We start from the raw sequence: 25,854 nt of genomic DNA, 5'->3' as shown, positions 1-25,854 counted from the left end.
GCATATGTTTTTTTTTCTGTATTTCATCTCAATGTCGCACGGAGTCCTTGAATTCGGAGCAAAATCTCACCAAAGACCAATTTGCGAATGAGATAAAAAATATTATTCTCTTTACTTTTTCCAAAACTGAAAAAATTAGATTGTGTCCAGGAAGTTTCGAAATATCTAAACCAACTGCATCTACTTAATTTCATTTTATTCCATATTAGACTGTTCGATATATAAATAAATAATAACACTGTTGAAACTGACATGCATGTTTGACATGTGAGAGTTTTGCTTATTAATTACTAAGCTTTGTGCAGACATTAGATATTATCATGTTACTTGTAAGTAAAATGCAAAAATGTACATAAATCAACAATAACATATATTTTGTCAGACATGGTTTTTCTCTGGGTCTTATATTAATCCGTTTTGTGAATTTATGAATCCAGTTCAGATTTCACGGTTGCTTTTATCCCTTTCAATTGTCGTTGTATTTCTGTATAATCTGATTTTGATCCATAATCAACTTTGCCGCATATATCAAGATTATACCTAATGCTTTGTGAATAATGACGGGATTCGCCTTCGTTTCCTAATTCAATAAGTATGTCAAGTTTATTTAAAAAACTTTTGTTTTCAGCTTTCTGAAGAAAGAGAACTTCTTTAACAGTTAGTAGTTTTAACTCCATAAATGTCTGGATAGCCTTTAGTCTTCCAAAATAAACAGCAAAATGTAACGCTGACGTCTTATCTTCATTTTCTGTGAACAATCCTCTGTTAGACCTCCAATACTTCACATCCCTTGCAAACCTTTCTGATAAAAAAGATATCAAAGGACAAGATTCTTCATTCCACCAAAGAACACAGTATGTTAACACATTGTTTCCAAACTCATCAACAATAGAGCATAACATATCCCGTAAGTATTCTGGTTTATCTTTTGGAACACACAGTTCAGTGAAATCTTTTAAGGATTTCACTTCTTCATATTTTTGAAATGTTAACAATGACCATGAAGCAACAAATGATGTTGGCTTTGTGGCCAAAATGTAAGAAGGTGTCCTTTTAGTATTGATAGAGTGAAACAGCTTTAACAAGAGGTCAACTCGTTCACTCGTAAGGAAATCGTTACATTCTTGTTTTAGATTGTCAAGACAAACATTTGATAAAGGGTTATATGGATATTTCATTAAGTAATGACATATCATGTCGGATTCATTTTTACCTAACAATACTGCTTTTGAAAGTCTTAACCCTAGCGTTCTGTCAAACGTTTTCGCCATACCATGACTACACTCAAGTCCGACCTCATTTGGGAGCAGTTTAAAAGTTGGAGGTTTTATAATGTCAAGCAAGTGTTCAAGTTTACAATTCTCAAGAACATCTTCAACGCTGATCTTTGTATATGATAATAGCACAGCTTGGTATACGCTGGGTCGAATTGTATACAACCCTTCTCCATATTGACAAAAATATCGTTTTGAAATCTTATCTTGAAAATTGAAATGCTTAACAAGTTCGCTTAAATTAAATTTAATAACCCGTTTTCTTATATTCCGGTAAAGTTCCATATTAACTGCATTAACATTTATAACACCCTCTTTGTTCAGTAGAATATATACAAGAACACAATACTGGTCCCGATAATATTCGTCTTTTTTACCAGAACCACCTACACGAAGTTGTTCAATTTCATCTAGTAACGACTTGTGCGGCTGTCGGAAATACTTGGAGCCAAGTTTAAAATTGTCAGTATTTCCAAAAAAATTAGCACACATATACGGAAACCCAATAAATGTTTCTGTGTTGATGATAATTTCGACCTCTTTTTCTGACACCTGCATCTCCCTTTCCATCATATATAAATTTTCGTGTTTAGTTTGTCTGGTAACATTGTTTTTCAGATGTCGAACAATTAATGCAAGCTTTTCGTCCTTTGACATTGGAAACTCATAATCAAGATCGACCATTTGCATTTTTACATCATCATTTCGTCTGCGAAAAGTATCAGCAAGCGTCATATCGTTTTCGTCAACAGTTAGAATGGACTTCACTCTGGGTAATTTTAGAAAATTTTCTGTAATCATCAAAGCTTGATTTATATCTTCAGCGCTAGCAAATGCATCAAACATTTCGTCAAAAATTACTATAGTATTATCATTTGTTTTCTGAAGACGTGCATACATACGCGAAGCAGTATCTTTGCTATCATTCCTTGTAATTATGACCAATTTGTGGTCTTCATTCCTGCAGGCTACATAACGAGCTATTTTAGATTTGCCTGTTCCTCTTCGTCCTTTTATAATAAGCATTTTAGATTGTTTTAGGTATTCACTACACTGTTGTATACCTTTTGTCACAACGATTTCACAATTATATGTATCTGACTTGTCGTTAGTGGTTTTATCTATAAAAGAGAAAACATATTACCTACCATATACTAAAAGAATATATCCACGAAATTAAAACCCCCACGAAAATTTAACCTACATAAAATATCACTTCCATTTAATGGAAACCACGAAATTAAATCCCCATGAAATTTTAATTAGTGACAATACCACGAAATTTTAACCCCACGAAAATTAATGTTTCTACAGTATATAAATTGACGTTAAAGATCCATATATTGCTTTGATTATATGTGCTGTTATCATTCCATTCTTAGTACCCGGCCACGTCCACTCTGTGTTTTTGTTAGAATTATTTCTATTTGTATCCATCTGATGAGTTAAGCCTTTTTTAACTGATTTTTATAGTTCGTTCTTATGTTGTACTGTAACACCACTGTCCCAGGTTTGGGGAGGGTTTGGGTCCCGCTCACAAGTTTAACCCCGCCACATTCTGTATGTATGTGCCTGTCCCAAGTCAGGAGCCTGTAATTTAGTGGTTGTCGTTTGTTGCTGTGTTACATATTTGTTTTTCGTTCATTTTTTGTACAATAGTTAGGCCGTTAGTTTTCTCGTTTGAATTGTTTTACATTTGTGATTTCGCGGCCTTTTATAGCTGACTATGCGGTATGGGCTTTGCTCATTGATGAAGGCCGAACGGTGATCTATAGCTGGTAATTTCTGTGTCATTTGGTCTCTTGTGAAGAGTTGTCTCATTGGCAATCATACCACATCTTCTTTTTTATATTTAGTGTAATAAACGACAAAATTGTCACTAAGGGAGCTGAATTGCAAATGGGTTTATTCAGAAGGGATATAGTTACGATACTGTGGTCAGGTCATTAAAGATGGCATATTTTGGTATTAATATTGATTCACTCATAGGGTCTTTGCATCGGAAATAAACACATGTATTCTAAAACCAGTTGTTGGCATGATATGGGTTATGTTCTTCTCATATATTTTATGATGGTATGATACTAAACCCCTAATGGGAGGGATTGTGTTTGATTTTCATATGATGGAGACATAATCTTTCAATCAGTTTAATTGAGGTATGGAGCTAGCATGTCAGTAACTGCTAGTAGTCCTTTGTTAATTTGTGTATCATTGTCATTTTGCTTAGTTTCTTCTGTTACTTATTCTACATCGGACTCGGACTTCTTTTAAACTGAGTTTTACTGTGCGTATTGCTGTGTGTTTGTTTAATCTACATTGGCTAGAGGTATAGGGGGAGTGTTGAGATCTCACTAAACATGTTTAGCCCCACCGCATTTTTGCGCCAGTCCCAAGTCAGGAGCCTCTGGCCTTTGTTAGTCTTGTATTTTTTTTTTAATTTTAGTTCATTTGTATGTTTAGGAGTTTAGTATGACGTCCATTTTCACTGAACTAGTACACATTTTTGTCTAGGGGCCAGCTGAAGTCCACCTCCGGGTGCGGGATTTTCTCGCTGTGTTGAAGACCCATTGGTGGCCTTCGGCTGTTTTTTTACCCACTGGTCTTTTGTCTCTTTGACACATTCCCCATTTCCATTCTCTATTTTATTTATTCATTTCTCGCAGTTTGTGAAGGCCTTACGGTGACAAGCCTGTATCCCGGCTCACCGCTCGACAATACTGACGCAGAGAGGAGATTTTGCCAGGATGCCAGGATGCCAGGCAATACTGCGACCTATGATTGCTTTCATCTACGTCATTTAAACTCTGTTGGATAGTTGTATCATTGGATATCATACCACATCTCCTTATTCTACACTAAAATTGTTGACCATACCGGAGCAGTCCATTTCTTTTGTAGTTCGTAAATTTAGTTTTCTCTGCAGTTTATTTTACTGCTGTTTTCTTTTCGATTAAACGATAATGTTGGTCCCGTATCGACTCAGGTTTTTTTCTTATTTATTCCTTGATATTTGATTACATTCAAGATAGAAGAATGATGTAAATTTCAGGAGAAGTGGTAGGATTTTCACTGAGTCAACTATTAATTAAGACTAAACGAAAATAGAACATTAATAAAATATTTAACTAGCATAATCATTCTTTTAAAATTAAGGCGCAAAACTACATGTAGCATATATGTATATTATACATGTATATCGTATATAAAATGCATCTATTTAAAAACACGTGTAATATTTCGACTGACATGACAATGTTTAGACTTACAAATATAACTCTAATATGATTGAATATTTTTAAAAAATGTTTTCTTCGTGAATGTGTCAACAACTACACTACTTTAGTCTCTATAAACCAATACAATCAAGGTACAGAGATTGACAATGTCAGTTTGGATGGTGAAGAAGCATAAACTGGACACACAATGTACAGTTAGAAGATATTCCGGGTGTATTTACATCGAAAAAGAAGCATTTAATATAAACATCTTATTTTTATACTAAACTATTTGATAAAATATACCTTGGTTATCTTGACATAGGTGATATAAAATAATTATAAGTGCTGGAAAATAAAGGAAATCATTAAATTATAAATATATTTGTAAGGCATCAATAACAACTGAAAGCTTCATCTGTTACATCATATAATTCTGGATATCCAGTAAATGCATGTTTCAATACATTTCAATTGTTTAGTGGGGTTCGTGTTTCTTAGTCTTTAGTTTTCTATGTTGTGTTTTGTGTACTATTGCTTGTCTGTTTGTCATTTTCTTTTTTAGCCATGGCGTTGTCAGTTTATTTTTGACTTATGAGTTTGAATGTCCCTTTGGTATCTTTCGATCCTCTTTTACTAAATTATGACCTTTGGGTTTTTATCGATTTCTGTTAAAAAATTACATTTAGTTCACTTTTTTTCATGTTAAGATTCAAATTCCATTACTAAGTATATGAAAATAAACTAATTTTCACGAAAAAAATACCCTTGTCAAAGAATTTAGTTTAATTTAAAACATACATTATAGTTTGAAGCCAAGTAGAAAAGGCTTAAAATGTTTCATGTTAATTCATCATTTAAAAGAACGACAAAATGCACAATGAGATATTGTCTTCAACGTACCCGTCATCGCCATAATAAGTGCCAATAAAATCAGGACCAAAAGTAACAATTTCAGTAAACGTAATGTCTTTAAAGCTGAAAAAAAGCCCACAAAAACAAACGATAGAGTTAAAATTCCTAAAATATGATACATGCAACATTTCTGTAATTCTCGCATAATATGATCCTTTAATGCATGCAATATTTTTTATTAATCCGTTAAGACGAAGTTACGCTATACAAGTTCTTACATTGAATGTGCTTTTTTTTAATATATTTCTTGAAAGGAGTGATGAATATTTTCGAACAAGCCATAAAAAGCTTGCAGGCAATAATGTATGAATAGGAAGGACTGCATAAAAATTTGAATGAATTCCAACTGTGAGCTTGTTCACATTTGATTATTATCTCAAGAACAAATACGTCATAATAATATGAACGGTGTCAATTTTTCTGCACCAGATCAGATCCTAACTGTTAAAGTATGAGAGGATATACAACAAGCAATGGGGAACTTTTAACAGCCTCCACAAAGCGATAGAGACGAGAACTTTCTATGTAATTCCAAAAGGAGAGCTGTGTGTACTAATCTATGACACAACATTGCTTCAAGAATTTGTCAAAACTTACAAAAAAGCATATATTTTTAAAGCTGTTTTCCACCTCAAACTATATAGAGAAATAAGAATTCCAGTAAATTGGGACGGACACTTTCTATCTCCCAAATTTTCTCATAATTCTGAAGTTTTCTTCTGTAATCAATTAAAAATCCTTTAAAACAGGAATTTCAGATCATTTTGAGCATTTTCTACAAATATATGAGTCCTCAAAATTTAACCCCACCCTCCCCCAATTAATCTCAATGCAAGGGTTGCAAAACTTTCTTTGAGCAGTAATTTATTTTGATCTGAAAAAAAAAATAAAAATACAAAAACATTAGTATAAGGACATCATTCGTAAATATAACTCAACATGCAGACATCTTATACGTTCGGGTATTTCACATCCAATCTTTTATGGTAATATTCTTTACAAAGCACAAAAATGTCAGTATTCACCTCAAAGCTAACAAAACCTTTAAACAGACTTATTAAAAAAGGGATATAGTTACGATACTGTTGTCAGGTCATTAAAAATTGCATATTTTGGCTTTAATATTGATTCACTTATAGGGTCTTTGCATCGGAATTAAACATATTTATTCTAAAACCAGTTGTTGGCATGACACGGGTTATGTTCTTCTCATATATTTTATGACGGTATAATACAAAACCCCTAACAGGAGGGATTGTGCCTGATATTCATATGATGAAGACATAATCTTTCAATCAGTTTAATTGAAGTCTGGAGCTGGCATGTCAGTAACTGCTAGTAGTCTGTTGTAATTTATGTATTATTGTCATTTTGTTTATTTTCTTTTGTTTCCTATTCTGACATCGGACTCGGACTTCTCTTAAACTGAGTTTTACTGTGCGTACTGTTGTACGTTTGTTTTTTCTACATTGGCTAGAGGTATAGGGGGAGGGTTGAGATCTCAAAAAACATGTTTAACCCCGCCGCATTTTTGCGCCTGTCCCAAGTCAGGAGCCTCTGGCCTTTGTTAGTCTTGTATCATTTTTAATTTTAGTTTCTTGTGTATAATTTGGAGTTTAGTATGACGTCCATTATCACTGAACTAGTATATACATATTTGTTTAGGGGCCAGCTGTAGGACGCCTCCGGGTGCGGGAGTTTCTCGCTGCATTGAAGACCCATTGGTGGCCTTCGGCTGTTGTCTGCTCTATGGTCGGGTTGTTGTCTCTTTGACACATTCCCCATTTCCATTCTCAATTTTATTAGATTTTTTTTATTAGATTCAACGAAAACATTTAAATTAAATCGATAATGTTTTTACAAAAAAATATAATTTGAAAAGTGTTAGTATCTCGCACTAATTGTTTCTAACCTCTCTTACAATCTGTCGGTAGAACTGTTCATAAAATACCACTGCTCACAATTTTAAAACAGTTTCTGACAGAATCTGCTCTACTCCAGAATAGCGTCGAGTTGTATCATAGAACATATTCGCCCGGTTCTAACCTAAAACAGTTCTGAATAATCTTATCCTAATCAGATTCTGACAGTTCAATTCTAAACAGATTCTGAGAGTACTATTTTGAATATTTTCAAACAGTTCTACTCTAACAGTTCTTACAATCATACCCTCTTAATTCACACAAAAGAGCGGTTAAAAATATACTGTACCCGACCATTGCTCTAATCTTTGTTATGTAGAACTGTTCTACATCCTTTTCAGTTCTAGCCTATAAAATATTTTTACAGGTAAACATGTACAACAGATTAGTTCTATCGTATTTCCGCATTTCTATCTTAGAAAAGGTTTTGGCAATTCCATCCTAGAACAGATTTTAACAGAAATGTAGAACTTTTTAGAACAGTTCTATGATAGACAGTTCTGAAGAGATATTAGGACTAAATCCAACTTGATAAGCATCTCCAGCTATTCTCGGTCATCACTAGGAAAAGTTAGTTAGATAAATAGCGAGTTCATGCATACATAAACTACTTCATCTATATATGATCAGTAAAATGTTTCGGTTATCGTTTTATCGTTTTATATTGTATACTAGTATATGTACTAAAAATGCATTAGACTAGCGCTTGTGTATCATGCACCAAACTTCCAACGAAATTTACCTTCCTTGTTAAAGAGGAATAACTCTTGTGTGGAAAATGGTATTCTAATGAAATGGCGAACTGAATTTAAAAGCTTTGTAATAGGAAACTAGTCCTTCACAAAACGCTTTTCTGGGTTTAACTTCGTAAAAAACAACGCGCATATCCTAACTCTTGAGTTTTTGTACATTTCACTTTTAAGCATTTATTAGAACATCAATGCTAAAATGAGAACGCTTGAACTAAACTAAAGTTGATTAAACATTCTTTCGGAGTATCTTGTATAAAATCACAAATTGGTACGCTCTCACTGTGTCATTCTTGAAAGAAAAAAAAATATTCTCATATCTTATATTTCCATTTCATGTTTTGATACGTTTAATGTACGCCTACTCTTCTTAGATTGTTACAGTCAACTATTGTCCGTGGAAAAAATCGTCCCTTTATTCATTACAAAATGAGTGTCATCGCTGTTAGACCATTCTAATCCGTCGTTTTTTTATATTTCTAAAAGAATTCACAGTCTGTACAAACAATTGTCTTATACACCGCATCTTTATAACAGATATCATCGAAGTCATAATCTGATGCTGATTAGCATATCTATGTTTGTTCATATTTTCCACTTATTCAAGATTGAAAGTCTGCGAGTCCGTAACTGATTGTTTTATCAAGGTTGATTTTGCCTAGTTCAATAAAATAAATGCAGTAAGAAATAGCTAGTGTTTATTTCAAGTTATTCTATACTTTTTACAAAATCCCATTTAAACTCAACTCTCCATAAATCTAGAATTTTTACATTGTGATACTAGAATAATCAATTAGAAAATCTTTCATTAAAAATCCCAAGAAAGCTTTAAATTACTTTAAATAATCAGTTATCTTTTTGAAATTCTTCCCATACATTCTCTTTTTCTCTCTTTATTGCTTTTGTTTAACAGCTGCGTGCGTCGTTATTTTTGAAAGATCACTGCGTATGTTTCGGTTATTTTGGATTCCTATCAAAGTTACAATTCAGCTTAAACGAAACCATGTTTGTCGTTCTTTTTTTTTTTTCTTCCACTTTCCATCCGTTCCCCATATATTTAACAGTTTCTTTATATCCGATGGGTTGATTATTCTGCAGGCTAACAAACAAGAAATAAGGAAACATTCACCCAAAAGAATCATGATGTCTTAGTTTAACGTCGGGGAATCCGTTCAATCGACCTACGACTACAAAATGGAAGATAATAAAAAGTAAAATAACAAAATTACCGAATTTCAAGGAAAATTCAAAACGGAAAATTTGATAAAGTTTCTTAACTCTCTTATTATTGTTGTCTACTCTATCTGAGTGTGTAAATAAAAGAAGATACGGGGTATACGTCACCAAGATATCAACCCAACGACACTATGAACCAAATATACCTATTTTAAATATTTTTTCTAATTAATCTCACCTTTATCATCGAGAATTATTAGCAAGCTCTCTTGGACAAACAAGTATACATATTTGAACAGTAAAAAAGATTGATTCGTTGATTGTTTGTGTTTATTATCACTTTCAGTACTGTTTGCTATTTCATAGCGGTACATTAAAAAAGAGAGAAGACATCTAGGGGCAATCAAAACTGAAAGTCTGAGAAAGACAGACAAAATCATAATCAAAAGTAAAAGATGAACAGACAAACAACAGTATACAAAACACTACACAGAAAACTGACCATTGAGCAATCAAACCCCGAACAAAACAAAAGACTCGGGCGAACTAAGGTGTTGAAATACGAAACTATGTTTACTAATTTAGGAAATGAAATAAAACGAAAAGAAATTAAGTTTTTGAAAATTTTCAAAGTCACATGTACTACATTTCAATAACCAGGAACAAAATGCTTGCGTTTTGTTTCGTTACTTGAAATAACACTACCCCTGCAATGACATTTTAAGAATCTGACTGAAATTTACATGACTTGTATTTAGGAGAAATACAACCATTGTTTCTCCCTATTATTCTTTGTTAAATTGGTAATTTTCAAAATAAATTTGCCGAATTTTTGTTTCAAAAAAAAGAAAATACTTGGTATGAGTAAAGTTTTATCATGTCCAGTACTACAGTGAATATTTCACATAACATTTCAACAAATGTCAAACGTTCACCTTTTTTCCTATAAAGTTTCCAAAACATTTTATAGAAACACCAAATGAAAAAATAATGGTGCTTTGAAACACCCAAGATATATGTTTATGATTCAGATTATTTTTCTGCAATGAAATGCAAGGTTAATTTCCTACAACTGTCAAGGGAATATTTTTTTCGACCCACTTTCAAAACCGGATGACGTACTATGATTTGGTGGTATTACACCTAAAGGTGTGCTTTTCCAGGACCAATATTTCACAGATGCATACATATACATGTACTCACATACTGCACTTGTAATAGCCCTTGTATAAATGTAGCCATTTCATTAGTCATAAAAGATCACTACTAGTATTATAAATGTAAAAAGAGTAATGATTAGCGCTTCGTCCATTGTTACATGGAATACTTTGTACTTTAGATTGACCGAATCCGCTAGTATGTCTCACATTTGAGAAAAGGGATATTGTACTACAATTACCTTGTGTAAGTTTGATGTTGTAAACTCGGTTATCAAACATATCATTATGTTTAACAGAATATTCGTTCTTTGCGTATTTCCCATTGTTGTTCATGCCCTTTTCTGTAATCAAATATGATAAAAATAAGATTTTAATAAGATATTAAAATGATATCTTAATTAGCTAATTTTTCAAAAATTCAAAATCGAATGTTTTATTTATGTTTTAATCTTCGTTGGAGAAGACGCACAAATGCAACTTTGCTTATAATCTTGATAAAAACGTAGACACGTGTAAATCCTAAAAATGCTTTTGATTTGGTATTAAATATTAATGTAATATTGAATATGAACTCCGCTTTATACAAGACCGACACGCTGAGCCAGATTTCATTACGTGCTGGTTGATAAGGTAACAAGTCGAAGGAAGACATGCTACCATTTCCGACACACTACTATGCGTCAAAGCCGGGCAGTCTTTGCTCTTACTCTTTAATGACACTTGCATAAAGGAGAAGGTTTGACCAGTCGTGATCACGCTTGCGCTCTACCGCTAGACCATCGAGATGGCTATGTATTAGTAAATTTATAAAGAATTTCGGAATATTAAAACTACTGCACTATGTTTTCTAGTTTTCTTTACTGTAATACATTACAACACATTTAGATTGACGAAGACCAAAAAAGACGCGAATAAAACACATTTCCACATTTAATCGATATCAGGAACATGTAATGCCACATGTAATCTATAACTCATATGTACTTACCTAATATAACATTTGGTATAACAGGACATGTTATGATACCTTGAATCTGGCATTTGTAATCTGTAAGACAATTAAAAATATAAAAGAACATATTAAGATACTGCATGACAGTATAATCATAATGTGCCTATCCGTGTAATAAGAATCATGTTTTCATCAAGGATTCTTATATAATAGTTAAAATTAAATTGATCTAGTGTAATTTAAATTGTAATAAAATGCCCGTGTATGATTGCAATGTCCCCAAAAGTAGTTGGTTCGCATGTATGGTGAGAGTTTTATCTTATTAACTGTCAGCTTATTATTGATAATAATCAACCACGTAGGCGAAGGCAAAGCGATTCTGCGCTTTATCGCTCTTTTACAATAATCTTTAGTCACATTGGTTTCAAATTTCAAACTCTTAGATTAAAATGACATCCCCTGGATGGTTTCAGTGTTGTTGAATTGTGTACCAGCAATAATTATAAAGTGCTTGGTACTTTTGGTTTTGACGCCTTTTAAACTAGTAATTGATTACCCTTACAACTGTCCTCATTAGAGTCTTAATTTGGAGACGGAAAGTTTGTTTTGCATACTGAAATTTAAGCCAAGTATATCTGGTGTGTTTTTAAAAGACATTTTGTTCAAGCATATACATGTATATATACTTTAGAAACCGAATGCTTCATATTTATGTTTTATTAGTAGATTTGCTTTTTTTTCATTGTTCATATATCTATATACATCGGTAGTTTATTCAGAGAATAATATTTCGAGGGAAGCTTACATAAAACAAAAGACTGAAACGGAGCAAAGAAGACATATTATGGACTGCAAATATAATTTTTAAACCCCAAAAACATGTGGTCTAAAGAACTGATGAGTTGTATCGAAAATTATCGCGTGACAGTAGTTTTTTCTTCTAATTTTGGGAATATGATGTATGATAAAGAGCAGTGAACGAAACAATTTTCATGTAAGTTTGGAATAGCGAAGAAGTTAAAATCTTATTTTTAGAGACCATGTGGGAAGACTTAAAAGTTTCGATTAATATACACGCATCATTTGCTTTGTTTGTTGAATTTCGTTGGCGCATACTGTAAGTTGTCTCAATCATATTTTGTCACTCTGTTCATTTATTGTCTCTACGGTGGTTATCAACGGAATATGAAAGTATTGAGAATATAAACGCGATTTACACAAATCTGGTGAAATATTTGTCACAAAATATAACTAATATTAATTCAATTAAACTCACAGAACTCGTTTATTGAAAACATTATAACTACAATTGTTTTTAGTATTTTCAGCTGTCTTTTTGTATTAAATTATTAAAGCTGACACCAAGTTTTCGTTACTTTGACAGAGGTCAATGCAGTCTTCCTAAAACGCCTGTAAAATTAGTGAAATTTTCATCGGCTTTTATAGATAATTCTTTGAGGTTACCAGATGTCCTGAAAAACAACTGAACTAACCTGGTGTCAGTTTGGTTGAGTTGTTGTGACATGGTTTTCGGTAACAAGAGCAATCCTCTTCAGTTGGTATGCAATAACATCTATTTCGTGTTTTATAGACAAAATCATACCCCCGACTGTAATCACATCGACATGTTCTGTCTTTGTCTGGCTTTTCACTAAGGTCATGTATGAGTTGACCTTCACCATTACATTGTGTCTTTAGATACATGCATTTATCATTTTTATTGTCTTCATTTGATGCGTATGGCATCGGTTGATACTGGCCATCTGGGCAATGTTTAGAATTGAGACCACCTTCATATAAAACATAACTGCCTAAAATACAAAGGATAATTATAGATTATCGATGATTTTTCAAACGAGAGGGTGTTTCTCAGCTACAATATCATCGAAGGGCGACAGCCCTGAGATGAGATGTGGCCGAGAAACATCCTCGAGTTTGAAAGACCATTGATAATCTGTTTATCCAGTTGGAAAGCAAGTCCTTGGAAACGTCCGTTGTCGTCAAGCTTTATCAGCAACAATAGCAGGGGGAATTAATTAGGTGGCGCTACAGTCGTCGGTGACGTCAATCGGCTAAAAAATCGACGTTTAAACTATTTTTTTCAACTTGTCATGCTTTTATTATAATTGATTTTCAAATTTTGTAGATTTTGTGAACAATATAGTTTCAATACGACATCGAAACATTGTCGAAAATAACTTTTATTTGCTATTACTTTATCCTATCCGTTCTAAAAATGATCAGCCATCTTTTTTGTTCGCCAAAAACATCGAATTTATATAACTTGACGTTTGCGTATCCAAATACGGAATAGAACGTTAAAAATCTTAAATGAAACCGGGTAACCTATTTCAAATTTCTACACAATTATGAAGCCATCATTTTTTACTATTATACATCAATTTTGGTGACAACCAGTCATGTCAATTTGTACCTGGTTTTGTTTGCGTTTCTACTTCAAAACAGAAAAGTTCAACTTCTTTTCATTGTACCTGTTTCCAAAGTACTCTAAAATACTGATTTTATTATAGATATGAATGAAATTGTGATTAAAAATTGTTGTTTTTCACAATTCCATACGATATCTCCATTTTAAAGTAATTAAACCCCTTTTTGATCCCCTACACAAATTGACGGTGACATTGATTTCTTTTTCAACATGCGTCATATATAACGTTTACAAAATATGTGTCAGGGTCATGTGCATAGTGAAAATTTACACATTGGACAATTGAAACAACAAACAAAGTTCTTCTTTATGGCGTTTGAAACTATAGGTCTAAGAAAATTTCATTTATACTGGAAGCAAATATGACAAATTAATGATGGCCTATGGATAAACAAAAGCACAAAAATAGCAATAGAAAATGCATTGCAAAGAAAATTCCTGGAGGAAAAAACATATGAAAAAAGGAAATGAAGGTCAGTTAATTATATTTATATTTTATAAGTTAAAAACCTTGCTTATCAATTATCTCTTTACTAAGTAAGCTACATTAATAAGAGCAAACACTAGCTTTTCAAGTCAAACAAGAAATTAATTCATAGAGATGTGCATGTATATGTGCTTACAAAATTGAATTTATTCTAATGGCAAAATCTTGTCAAATTTAATCATCATTGATCATTATTAAAGTAAAATGCACAAGATTTGTCATACCAACTTTCATTTCTGAGATTAATATCCAATTATTCAGGTAAAATATACAATACTTTGTTTATAAATATGTAAAGCAGCAGATACAGCAACCTGAAGAGAAGAAGCCCCAATTTTTTTTCAAAATGTTTACTTTCATAATCTATAAAATGCAAAAGTTTAAAATAGCCTTCCAAGGACAAGGGCTACTGTGCTAGCTAATCTAATAGTTGAATTTTACATAATAATGATTTTAACATTCAAAATTATGTCACTTTCACTTATAATTTTAAGCATTATTTTTTTACAGAATTTTTGGTAAACTTATCCTTTTTCTGTATGATATTTTCTAGGGAGTACTGTTCAACTAAGAAACATAGGCTTGAGTTAAAAGGCTTTTTGACTTTGAAGAAACTAAATTGTGACTCTTGGTTCCACTTTATTAAAATATAAAATATAAATGGTCAGTACTATTTTTTTTTCAGAAAGATTATTTAAATTGTATACAGTATGTTTTATTGAATTAAACATTGTTAGAAGTAGTTACATTAGGAGTGATCCCATATCCCATTATAAAAATTACAAACTGAAAGTAAATTTCATCAGCCAGGGCTAATTTATATCAATTCAGCTAGGTTTCTAGATCTAATTTTTACCAATTTTTTGTCTTTTAATTTTTACCTGTAATCCTTTTCTAAAAAGCAGAGAAGTATCTCTTCTTAATATTATAACAACATAGTTGTTAATCGACTTTCTTTTATTTTCTTCTTGATTTTTGTAAAATAAACTCCTTTTTATTCATTTTGGTGGGTTTTTATTTTTGACTGGTGATATCAAGGGGAGATAACCACTTGCACAAATCGGCAAAAAAAACACCGCTTCGTGTTGAACATAACTTGACGTTTGCGTATCCAAAACTGTATTGCCTAGATATTCATATCGAGTGTTTGTCTTAATGAGATGCTTTATTAAATTTAAATTCAGCCCATCATTTTTAGTTTCCTCGAAAATATTTAGATTTTTCGATCAGGAGCCTTGACAATTTTCACACAAACTTCAAGTTTGAAGATAAAATTAAGTATAAAGGACTTTGAGTTGATGTGTAAGTTTTGACGAGTTAAATCTATGTATATTCAATATTATTTTGATCAATAAGTTTTTACTATGACAGTGGTATTTTAGTGAGTAAAAGTGAGGTTTGTCTCATCCGTAGTTTTACTGAATTTTCACGGTCACGTGACTCTATTGTTGCTGATAGACTTGGGGTAAAACCGTGACCTGCTTTCCAACTGTATCGCTTTATCGCTATTTTGCCTATGACGTCGTAAATATTTACATTGACAACGGCACGTGCGCTCTTAGTTTCTGACGATAATTTTCTATCTCAAGCGAGTAGCATGATATGAAAAATTATCACAAAAAAGATCAAAGGAAAAATACACAAAATAACGATAACATATATTATCGGAATCGTTACCTATAAAACAAATTCAATTTTAACCATTAAGCATGCAAGAAAATATTCATTGCAAACGAAAGTGTAAATTATCATGCTTTAGTATAATGAAATAAGGAAATCCTGAAGTTCGTAATATACTTCGAAATAGAATGCTTAAGTTGAAAAGTAGAGAATCGAGTGTCAATATTCCAAAAAAGGCAAAAAGGGATGACAGCTTTATAAAAATAGGAAGAATTTTTATGATTGCCAATGAAGCGATTCTCCATGTGCGCACCAGAGACAAAATGATGTAGAAGTTAACAACTATCAAAGGTCATCTACGACCTTCAACAATGAACAAACCACACACCATTTTCTTATTATTAGGACCAGACAGAACTTTTAAAATATGTTATGAAATAGACATATAAAACAATTTTAGAGACACAACTGAACAAACTAGAAACACTGTGACTAGCAAGCATTCCGCGCCTGGGATCATGTCTTACCGATATTTCATGCATATCTAGAACAAACCAGTTATGCTGTGGGATATCTTAAAAACATTAGGTCGATAAAAATATAGACGTTGCACAATAGGGTTTAGAAATAAAACATTGATAGTTATTTGCTTAATGTCTCGATGCAAATAGTATACGCAACACAGGAACAAAATATGAGTATGAATCAGTAGGTAGGTTCTGCAGAGTTAGTCAATGGCAAGAATTTCAACTGCCACTGGAAAATGAGGATTAAAACTGACAAAAATTGAGTCTTGAACATACCGAATTAGTAAACGTAAAGGTTTGTTACAAACGTCCAATAATGTGCAGTGAGTTTGACACTCTACCTATACAAGGGATCGTTTTTAATGTCGCCATCCTGTCCTGATATGCCTGCGTATATATGAATCCTGCACAGCCAAACGAACGTCTCTCAGTAGAATCGGTTTAACCTCTAGATTTGAGAAGTCCAATGGTTACCATAACTATGTCCATACCCCAGTCAATCATTGGGGTCTGTAATAAAGATTCTTTGAATATTTCATTCAAAACCAGTCAATTGTTTAGGAGGAGTTGAGGATTAAAAAAAAACGCATACCCTAGCCTCATCTGTTATGTTGAGTTCATGTTTTTCGGAAAACCAAAAGAATAATTCAACATTAATTGAAAAGTCTCATATACAACATATCAAGCTTTAAACCACTAATACAGTAATAGTGAATATTGAACGAGGACTTTCAAACATCGGACTTTAATACCAAATTCCCTAAAGGATAAACAACACAAAGGAAATAACTAAAGATTAATGAGGTTTCCAATTTGGACAGACAAGTGGACATATGTTGGGTCAGATTTATTTTGAGGACTCACTTCATCTATTTTAAAAAAAAATTGATGAATGGAACAACAAACGGTACCTTCAATGTAGAAGTATATAGTTGCATCAACAATCAGGTCAGCATTCTTTTATGCTGGTATTAAGGACAACAAAATTACACGTCCAGGTAAAAAATTTATTATACTATTATCTTTAAAAACATCATATGTAAGAATGCACGTACTTACTGAATGCAAACTAAAAGTATTGCACGAAATACATATATCATACAGCATTGATTTTAATATCAAACTCCGAAGAGTGTTCCTATTAGACCCAATATCGGTTTCTCTTTTATTTGCTTACATCTTGCTACCAGTCTGAAGCTAGCGAACAGTTACTGGTAAACAATAAGCCAGCGAACAATAAGGCTATATATCTAAAAACCGAAAAATTACAACAGACAGCAAGGGCTGTTCGGAAAAAATATTTATACTAAAAGACAAAAAAGATCCCACAATAGGTTCATTCTACATGCCACATCGGAACATGGAAGATATCAAAGAATTAGATAAATCATTAGACCAGATTTCAAACAAAAACCCAACCATCATACTAACTGGAGATTTCAACTGCCCAGACATAAACTGGAATACCATGTCTGTACACCAAAATGTGCAATACAAGGAAATTCAAAGAGCATTAATGGAAGTCATCATATCACACTCAATAACACAGATACACGAGACACCAACAAGAGGCAATAACCTACTGGGCATAATGCTGACTACAAACCCGTCACTTATCAAAACATCTACAAATGCTCCAGGAATATCTGACCACGATATGAATGTGACAGATTGTGACACAAAACCACAGTACCAGAGTAAGAAGCCATGCAAATGCTATATATACTCAACAGCAAAATAAGAACATAAACATAAAGACCTGACTATACTTTCGACCAACATCACTGACATGTGTCATACAGGTGCCACAGTACAGAAATTATGGGACAAGTTCAAGATAGACCTTTATACAAAACTTGGCCATATACCATCGAAACTCATCCGCTCAAAAACCAGTCTACCTTGGATAAATCATTAAATCAGGAAAGTATTTAAGAATAAATCAAGACTATACCAGCAGGCAAAGAAAATCAAAGAACTTGACCGTCTTTAGACATTTTCAAAAAGAATGTAAGAGGCAAATCAGGAAAGCTGAATGGGTCTACATAAAAACCACCATCCTAGAAGGGCTAGAAAACAACAACTCAAAACCTTTCTGGAAATATGTAAAATCAAGAAAACAAGATAATATAGGAATAGCACCCATTAAAAGCAACGGCCACCTAATAAACGACAGCAAAGGGAAAGCAGAACTACTGATAAAACAATTCAGCTCAGTATTTACAAGAGATAATGACAAATCACTGCCAAAACATCTAAGCATATAAAGAACACAATACCGCTCTTAGATATAAGATCAGAAGGAGTTGAAAAGCTGCTAAAATATAAAATACATCAAAGGCATCAGGACCAGAAGGCATACCAAATCGAATATTAAAAGAATGCTCAAAACAACTAGCACCTGGTGTTGCAATAATATTCCAAAAATCCATAAATACTGGTACACTTCCAAGAGACTGGCTAAATGCAAACATCTCAAGTGTCTCCAAAAAGGGAGATAAACACGCACCAGAAAACTACAGACCAGTATCATTAACATCTGTACCATGCGAGCTACTAGAACATATTATCTGTAGACATATGCTTAAACATTCAGAAAAGCACAGAGTACTTGCATCACTAAACCATGGAATCAGGACGGGTTTTTCCTGTGAAACCTAAATGCTAGTCACACTACATGCCTTCATGAAATCCTTTGACACAGGAAAACAAACTGATGTAGCTATCCTTGACTTCTCCAAGGCATTTGATACCATGCCATATAACAATTTGCTACATAAAATGGACGAATATGGTGTGAGGGGTCCACTCAACAAATGGTTCGATATTTTCCTAACCCGAAGAAAGATGAAAGCTGTTGTAGATGGAGAGGAATCTGAAGAAGCCTCAGTTGACTCGGTGTTCCACAATGAACTGTACTAGGACCCCTTCTCTTCCTCTGCCACATTAACGACCTACCAGATGCAGTTAAATCATCGGTCATACTTTATGCGGATGACTGCCTTCTATACAGGAACATACTGACACAATATGACCATACACTCCTACAGCGAGACTTTCAAAACCTAGAGATATGGGCCAAAGACTGGGGCATGCGCTTCAATGTAAAGAAGTGCTATATTCTGAGCATCAAGAACAAAAGCCAGAACATTTACAGCCTTGACGGACATGTACTACAACAGGTCCAACATAATTCATACCTAGGCTTGCAAATATCGGAAGACCTGAAATGGACTACATACATCTCAAATGTAGCCAAGAAAGCCAATTCCACACTTGGATTTCTAAGAAGAAATCTACGTTTTTGCCTAAATGATTGCAAAAAGGCCGCATATATAACGTTAGTAAGATCGACTATGGAATATGGGGCCATAATATGGGACCCATATACACAACACGATATAAATCAACTGGAAAGGATACAACGTAGAGCAGCTAGATTCATAATAGGCGACTACAGGTCTAGAGGAGAGGGGTTCGTCACTAAAATGCTAGCTGAGTTAGAACTGGACAATCTACAGTCAAGAAGAACAAGTCAACGGCTGGTATTTTTGTACAAAGTGGTTGAGGGTTTGGTCCCAGATATTAATCCTGACGATTTTCTGGTTAAAAGTAAAACTAAGAGGAAAATTAAACCGAAAAAAATTGATAACTTTGAATGTGCTAATATAGTGACAAATTCAGTAAAGAACAATAAGAAGGCACTGTACACTATTCCATACAACACGGATCCATATAAGAACTCTTTCTTTGTCAAGATACATTGGAACCAACTGGAAGACAGTTTTGTATGCGGAAATACAGTTGAGAGCTTCAAGGCAGCTCTCCAACACCGCCAATAGGTGTCTCTCTCTCCCGTTGAATAAAAGCCAGAATTGGTATCTTCAATGTATACATACAGATACAGATACAGAAAGCAAAAAAATCCGTCCAGAAATTGCAATTTACAGCTCAATCTTAAAATCGAATTAACCAAATCTGTTATCAAAACAAGCTCCGCCCATTTTGAGGGTAAATTTCCGTATCACGGTAAATCCGCACCTGTCAGAGGATAAGTTGTTAAACCAACTGATTGAAAGGAATTTGGTTAAAAACAATAATGCAACTAGAGGAAATTAAAAGATATTGAATTTGATTGGCGAACAAAAAAGAAATCAAATATAACAACATGACAATTCGAGTAGAAGGCTGAAATACAGAAAAGGGAGAGAGGGGTTATGCTATTCCCGTGCTTCTAGAGAAAAATAGTTCGGGGTGTCCTGTGGTATCGCTATATATATATATAGGTATTGAATGGGAGATAAGGACGTATCGATCGTTTTCGCTAGGTTTCCAGAGGCGCTATGTTCCAAAACCTAAAACTAGGGTTCGAAATTTGATAAATTCGTACCAAAAATAGGGGGTTGGCCTATTCCAGGGCTTCTAAAGAAAAAATATGGGAGTGTCATTGTGTATTGCTATTTAGATATCGTAGGGCGTATCATTTGCGAAAGGTTTCGAGAGTCGCTATGTTCCAAATTCTTAAGCTAGGGCTCGAAATTTGAAAAATTCGGACCAAAGTTATGAAAAAGAGCCTATTCCAGGGCTTCTAGAGAAAAAAACCAGAGGTTAGGGCTAGTGTTAGGGTTAAGATTAGGGTTAGGGTTAGGATAAGGGTAAGGGTTATGAACGCCTATAAAAGTGGTATGGAATCCCAATTAACCATATAATTATTTTCTTATTGACCAAGACGAGACAAGTTGAACGATGTATTTTTGGGGACCTTGGGGTCATCCCCATACCCTCATACCATTCATCTTAATTAAACTAGAAAATGGTTCAAGATCCCACTCCCAAACCATATATTTTATTATCTATAATGAAGAAACAAGTCAAATGGGTATTTTTTTAGGTAAAAAAAAAGAAGTCGTGTCACGCCGATAAACTTTATTGTACTAGAGTACTATTCCAATGTAATTGAACATTTAACACAAGACAAAAAAAGATGATCAACAAATGACTATATTAAAAGGATTCTGACCTAAGATATCGGAAAAGAGTAGTAAGAAAACCACATGAATTACAAAGTCAATTAAAAGCCCGATTGTGTAAGACACAATGCTGAAAACTCTGACCATTACTTTGCTGGAGAACTAATCATAGATAGTAAATGCCTATCGAAATAGATATTACGAGACCAGAAACCCAATACTCCCTCTCTATTTCCCCCAAGTGAAAACTGAAAAGGGCTATGTAACACAATGCAGCAACGACAAATCCAAAATAATTTCTACAGATTTAGTTTCACAAAAAGAAGATGTGTCTCGAAATACACAAACTGAGAAAAATACGGAAAATTCCATTACAGCAAGTGATAGGACCAGTACTGTACTTGCCGACAAACAAGCAAAAGCGCTGATAATGGAGTTATACAAGACAGACCAAATCCGTACGACATTACTGATCCGAACCATCAAGGAGGCGCTATAAATAACGTCGAACAGGAGGAGCAGAACATTTTGTTTGAATGTACTAGTGGCGAAGTTGAAAGGAAAGCGTTTACATCAAAAGGTACAGATGGGTCAGCCGCCGAGAATCAGAATGAAATACTTAAAACTGAACAAGACCATGAAAAGGAATTATGAAAACATGAGGACCAAAGTAAAGATGGCTGCTGTAAAAAGTGCCAAATCGACGAAAATTCAAAACGGAAAGTCCTTTATCAAATGGCAAAATCAAAATCTCAAACGAATGGAAAACAACTGTCATATTCCTGACTTGGGACGGGCTTTTCCTTATTAAAATCTTAATCACTATGAAAACAAAGAATAAAAAACCAAACTGACATGTAGACACATTGAACAGTACATCTGATGGATGACAGATGATAGTTTTTCTACCGATGAAGGAGAGCATAACATTTCACTTAGCTTCTCGGCTATCAATAGCACACTTAGACAGCAATTTCCAGAAAAGTATTTCACTGTCGACATTCCCACAAGTGGTTCATCTTATTTAACAGTAAATCAGCGGAACGAAATACAAAAAGATAGAAAAAGCAGGCGCTTGAAAAATGGATGATGGGAACATATAGTGGCAGATGACATTGTCAAAACAAATCTTTGATGTGTTCAAATGGCACAAAGTTTCAATCGTAAGGAATCGAAAGCTGAAGAATTAACCAATATTTCGAGGAATATGTATATGCAAATTTGAAGATTGCAAAACAAATGTAAATTCTCCATGGACAAAAGTCTTAAGCTGACTTTTGATTCCATTATCAAATATGATTCTCATCACAATCATGCACAACTTATAAAAGGCACACAGAGGGAAACGGTAAATGAGATGTTCAAATACGGACAAAAACCATATAAACATTACCTGAATATTTTTCAAGAAACACCAATTGACGTCAAGATAGCTGGCTTTTTTCTACTTCTGGCAATACATTCCAGAAAAACGAAAATGAATAAAATTATCCTAACGAAATGGATCAGCCAGAATTTCAAAGTTTGTCAATATTAGCCCCTAATTAAAACATGACATGGCGAAAGAAGGTGTAGGTTACAATGATGTTACTGGGACAGTTGTTAGTCCGAGAGATGGCCGTACATTTGATTACTATGAATTGCCATGTCACAATCCGATTCCCGGAGTATTAATAATTCATGTCACGAGTAAAACTTCAACACTGCATTCCACCCAGATAATTCGATTTTGGCTGGCAAAATCCGCAGATCAGAGAAAAAAAATCTTTGGTCATCCAAACGCATTAGTTACTCATCAACTAACTAGTGACAGAAGTATGGCAAAAATTCAGTCGGGGTTATCTACACTCAACTTTTTCTCAGCGGTTGTGAAGCACTTTTTCTTAATCAATTTAATTTTGAATCAGGACGACAGAGGTTCAATAGTATAGTAAATGTCATAAAACTATGCCAATATAATTTACACTGTTCAAGCATCACCGCAAGTCAAACTTTGTACAACAGAAAAACTGATTGGACATTAGTGACAATTTGTCACGCCCTCATGAATGGGCGTCCTATCAACTACATTCAGAAAGATTTCATGAAAATTATTTCACACACAAGTAACTGCATGTTCTAAACATATATGTATTGTACATCTATGTTCTAAACAAGACAAAATATTAATTCAATTTATTTTGCATTAAAGATGTAATGAAGCCATGCACGGATTCATAACTTTAAAAAATGTTTCACTAACGGTTGATAAAATGTAAAAAGTCTGAATAAAGTCCAGTACTGAATAGAGTCCAGTACGCGTTAAAAAAACGGGCTCTATTCGAACATTTTGAGATGTTTCAGTGAAGTACTTGTTTTGTGTGTAAAGAATTTTGGAGGTAAATTTGACTTTTAATCAGTTGGATTTTCAATTATAATCAAAGATGTGTTGTAGAATTTGATGCGACTGTCATACAAGTGAGAGGTTTAGCTAGCTATTAAACCAGGTTTAATCCACCATTTTCTGCATAAGAAAATATCTGTACTAAGCCAGAAATATAACAGTTGTTTTCCATTCGTTAGAGGTGTTTGAGCTTTTGATATTGTCATTTGATAAGGGACTTTCCGATTTGAATTTCCTTGGAGTTCGATATTTTTGTTATTTTACTTTTTTCTTCTTAAGTTCATATCATTATTTTCTGATATTTCCCATTATCTTCTGAAATTGTTTTGAAGATGAAATTATTTAACATATTTATACCAAACAATTAAAATTTTACTCTTTGATTATAAATACCATTGAAAGTACAACATCTAACAAAACATAAACATTGCTAGAAGAAATCGAGCCACTCGTTCTCAGGTTGAGATGGAATATGTACATTATTTAATTTTATGAGGTAAACAAAAGAAACCCCTTAAATATCTTCTCATGACAAGAACGAAAAGTGGCGAAACTGAACTTCCAACAGCGAGCGATGATTTCTTATCATATACTACTCTGGCAATGGATTTTTAAAATTCAATGTAAAACTTAGACATTTCTTATCCCGAAATCTTCTTTGTTAAAACTATAATACTTTATTACACCGACCCGAGAAGTAAAATGAAATATGGTAATTGTTTCATGATCTATTTTGGCCATCATTTGTAACTTTCAACAAGTGGCATTACCGGTTGATCACTTAAAACACTGCACAATATTCAACTAACATATAGAATGATCGAAAATGAAAGAAAACAAAAATGAATTGCAAAATGTTAAAATTTTGTTTTTTATAAGGCTTAATTTTATCTAAATTCTAATTTATATCTAAAAATTGTGGTTTACTTAAGACTTAGAATATTTCTTAGAATTAATACTTGTAATTCGAAAAGCAAAGTAAATTTTTCAATTTCATGCAGAATGTCAAAAACTACAGAGTTTTCAAGAACCAACACTTCATTTATAATTTTAGCTATTGACTTGAAGAGGCTCATCTTTTTGCGTATTAATTGAAAAAGTCGGAAATACAATTTAGGAAGGCTCCAAAGTGTGTTTTTCAGATAAAAAACAGCAATAAAAGCTTTTTGCCTTTGGTATTTCAAATTGCATGTAGGGATTTTGTGTTGTTGATTAAATGTTTAAACACCATGTTCCTTCTTTTCCAGTCGATAATTATTCAGATTTGAGGAATAAGATACATGTAAATTGAAGTGTGTTCGTTTGGTTTTTCATCGAATGATTTATTTGCTATGGGAGCAGTTTGGACCATATATCATTGGTTAATTTAGCCAGTTAAACATACATATTTTCTTTCGATTCCAAGCAGAATGGACATGGGGTCTGTGTTTTGATTAGGTTGTTTTACTGCTCAATAAAGTAATTCGTACAAATCAAAATTGTCATCCGAAAGAAAAAACTAATAGTTTGCTTGCTCGTACTTCTTTCTGCCGTCCTAAGAATACAATTTTAAAAATTGATCAATTTTCAAGATTTGACCAATTTCATAACTCCGGGCATAATATATTTTTTTAGCCTTAAAGTCGAAAGAAAAGAACAAAAAAGATTTCCAAGAAACTGATAAAAACACCTTTATTGTGTTTTTTTTTTTCTTCAGCGCAAGCTGTTTTGTACTTGCTGTCATTTTTCTAATCGTTGTTTTATTTTCAACAATAGAGAATTTAAGATTGAAACAGTCATTTTTTTCATTTATCATGCTTTTTAAGGAAACACATTTTACTTGAAAATTGTGCAATTCATTAAATAATCTTTTTTATTTGTATTGATGGTCTACTGGCTTATTTACATGTATCCTACATTTATTGATCACATATAGAGAACGATAACTGTATCCGAGATTACTGTCCCCTTTATTTATCGATGGGCATTCGCCCGCATTCGACTCCCTTTTGAAAATACGAAATCGAAAATGAAATAAATGCACGAAGAAGTTTTTCTAACATGAAAATACGT

At 33.3% G+C, this 25,854-nt stretch overlaps 2 protein-coding genes across 4 annotated transcripts in view; both read right to left on the bottom strand.

Moving 5' to 3' along the window:
- The window catches only part of LOC127738063 (uncharacterized), a 258,109-nt gene that overhangs the window by 159,554 nt on the left and 72,701 nt on the right, over positions 1–25,854 (bottom strand). The gene's annotated exons all lie outside the window — the stretch shown is intronic.
- Positions 176–25,854, bottom strand: part of LOC127738062 (uncharacterized) — a 33,785-nt gene continuing 8,106 nt past the window's right edge. The window contains exons 3-8 of one of the 3 annotated variants that reach the window (XM_052249138.1): positions 12,860–13,177; positions 11,403–11,462; positions 10,654–10,755; positions 5,396–5,470; positions 4,799–4,840; positions 176–2,395 (exon numbers count right to left, since the gene is read on the bottom strand). In XM_052249138.1, the coding sequence (XP_052105098.1) occupies positions 426–2,395; positions 4,799–4,840; positions 5,396–5,470; positions 10,654–10,755; positions 11,403–11,462; positions 12,860–13,177 (2,567 nt within the window). In that variant the 3' untranslated portion in view covers positions 176–425. Of the gene's footprint in view, positions 2,396–4,798; positions 4,841–5,395; positions 9,266–10,653; positions 10,756–11,402; positions 11,463–12,859; positions 13,178–25,854 lie in introns of those variants that run through there. The other 2 variants (XM_052249141.1, XM_052249139.1) reach the window with 2 other exon arrangements.

This window comes from Mytilus californianus, unplaced genomic scaffold (genome assembly GCF_021869535.1).
Source record: "Mytilus californianus isolate M0D057914Y unplaced genomic scaffold, xbMytCali1.0.p SCAF_4, whole genome shotgun sequence".
NCBI classification, from domain to species: domain Eukaryota; kingdom Metazoa; phylum Mollusca; class Bivalvia; order Mytilida; family Mytilidae; genus Mytilus; species Mytilus californianus.
This window is presented reverse-complemented; position numbering and strand designations above follow the sequence as displayed.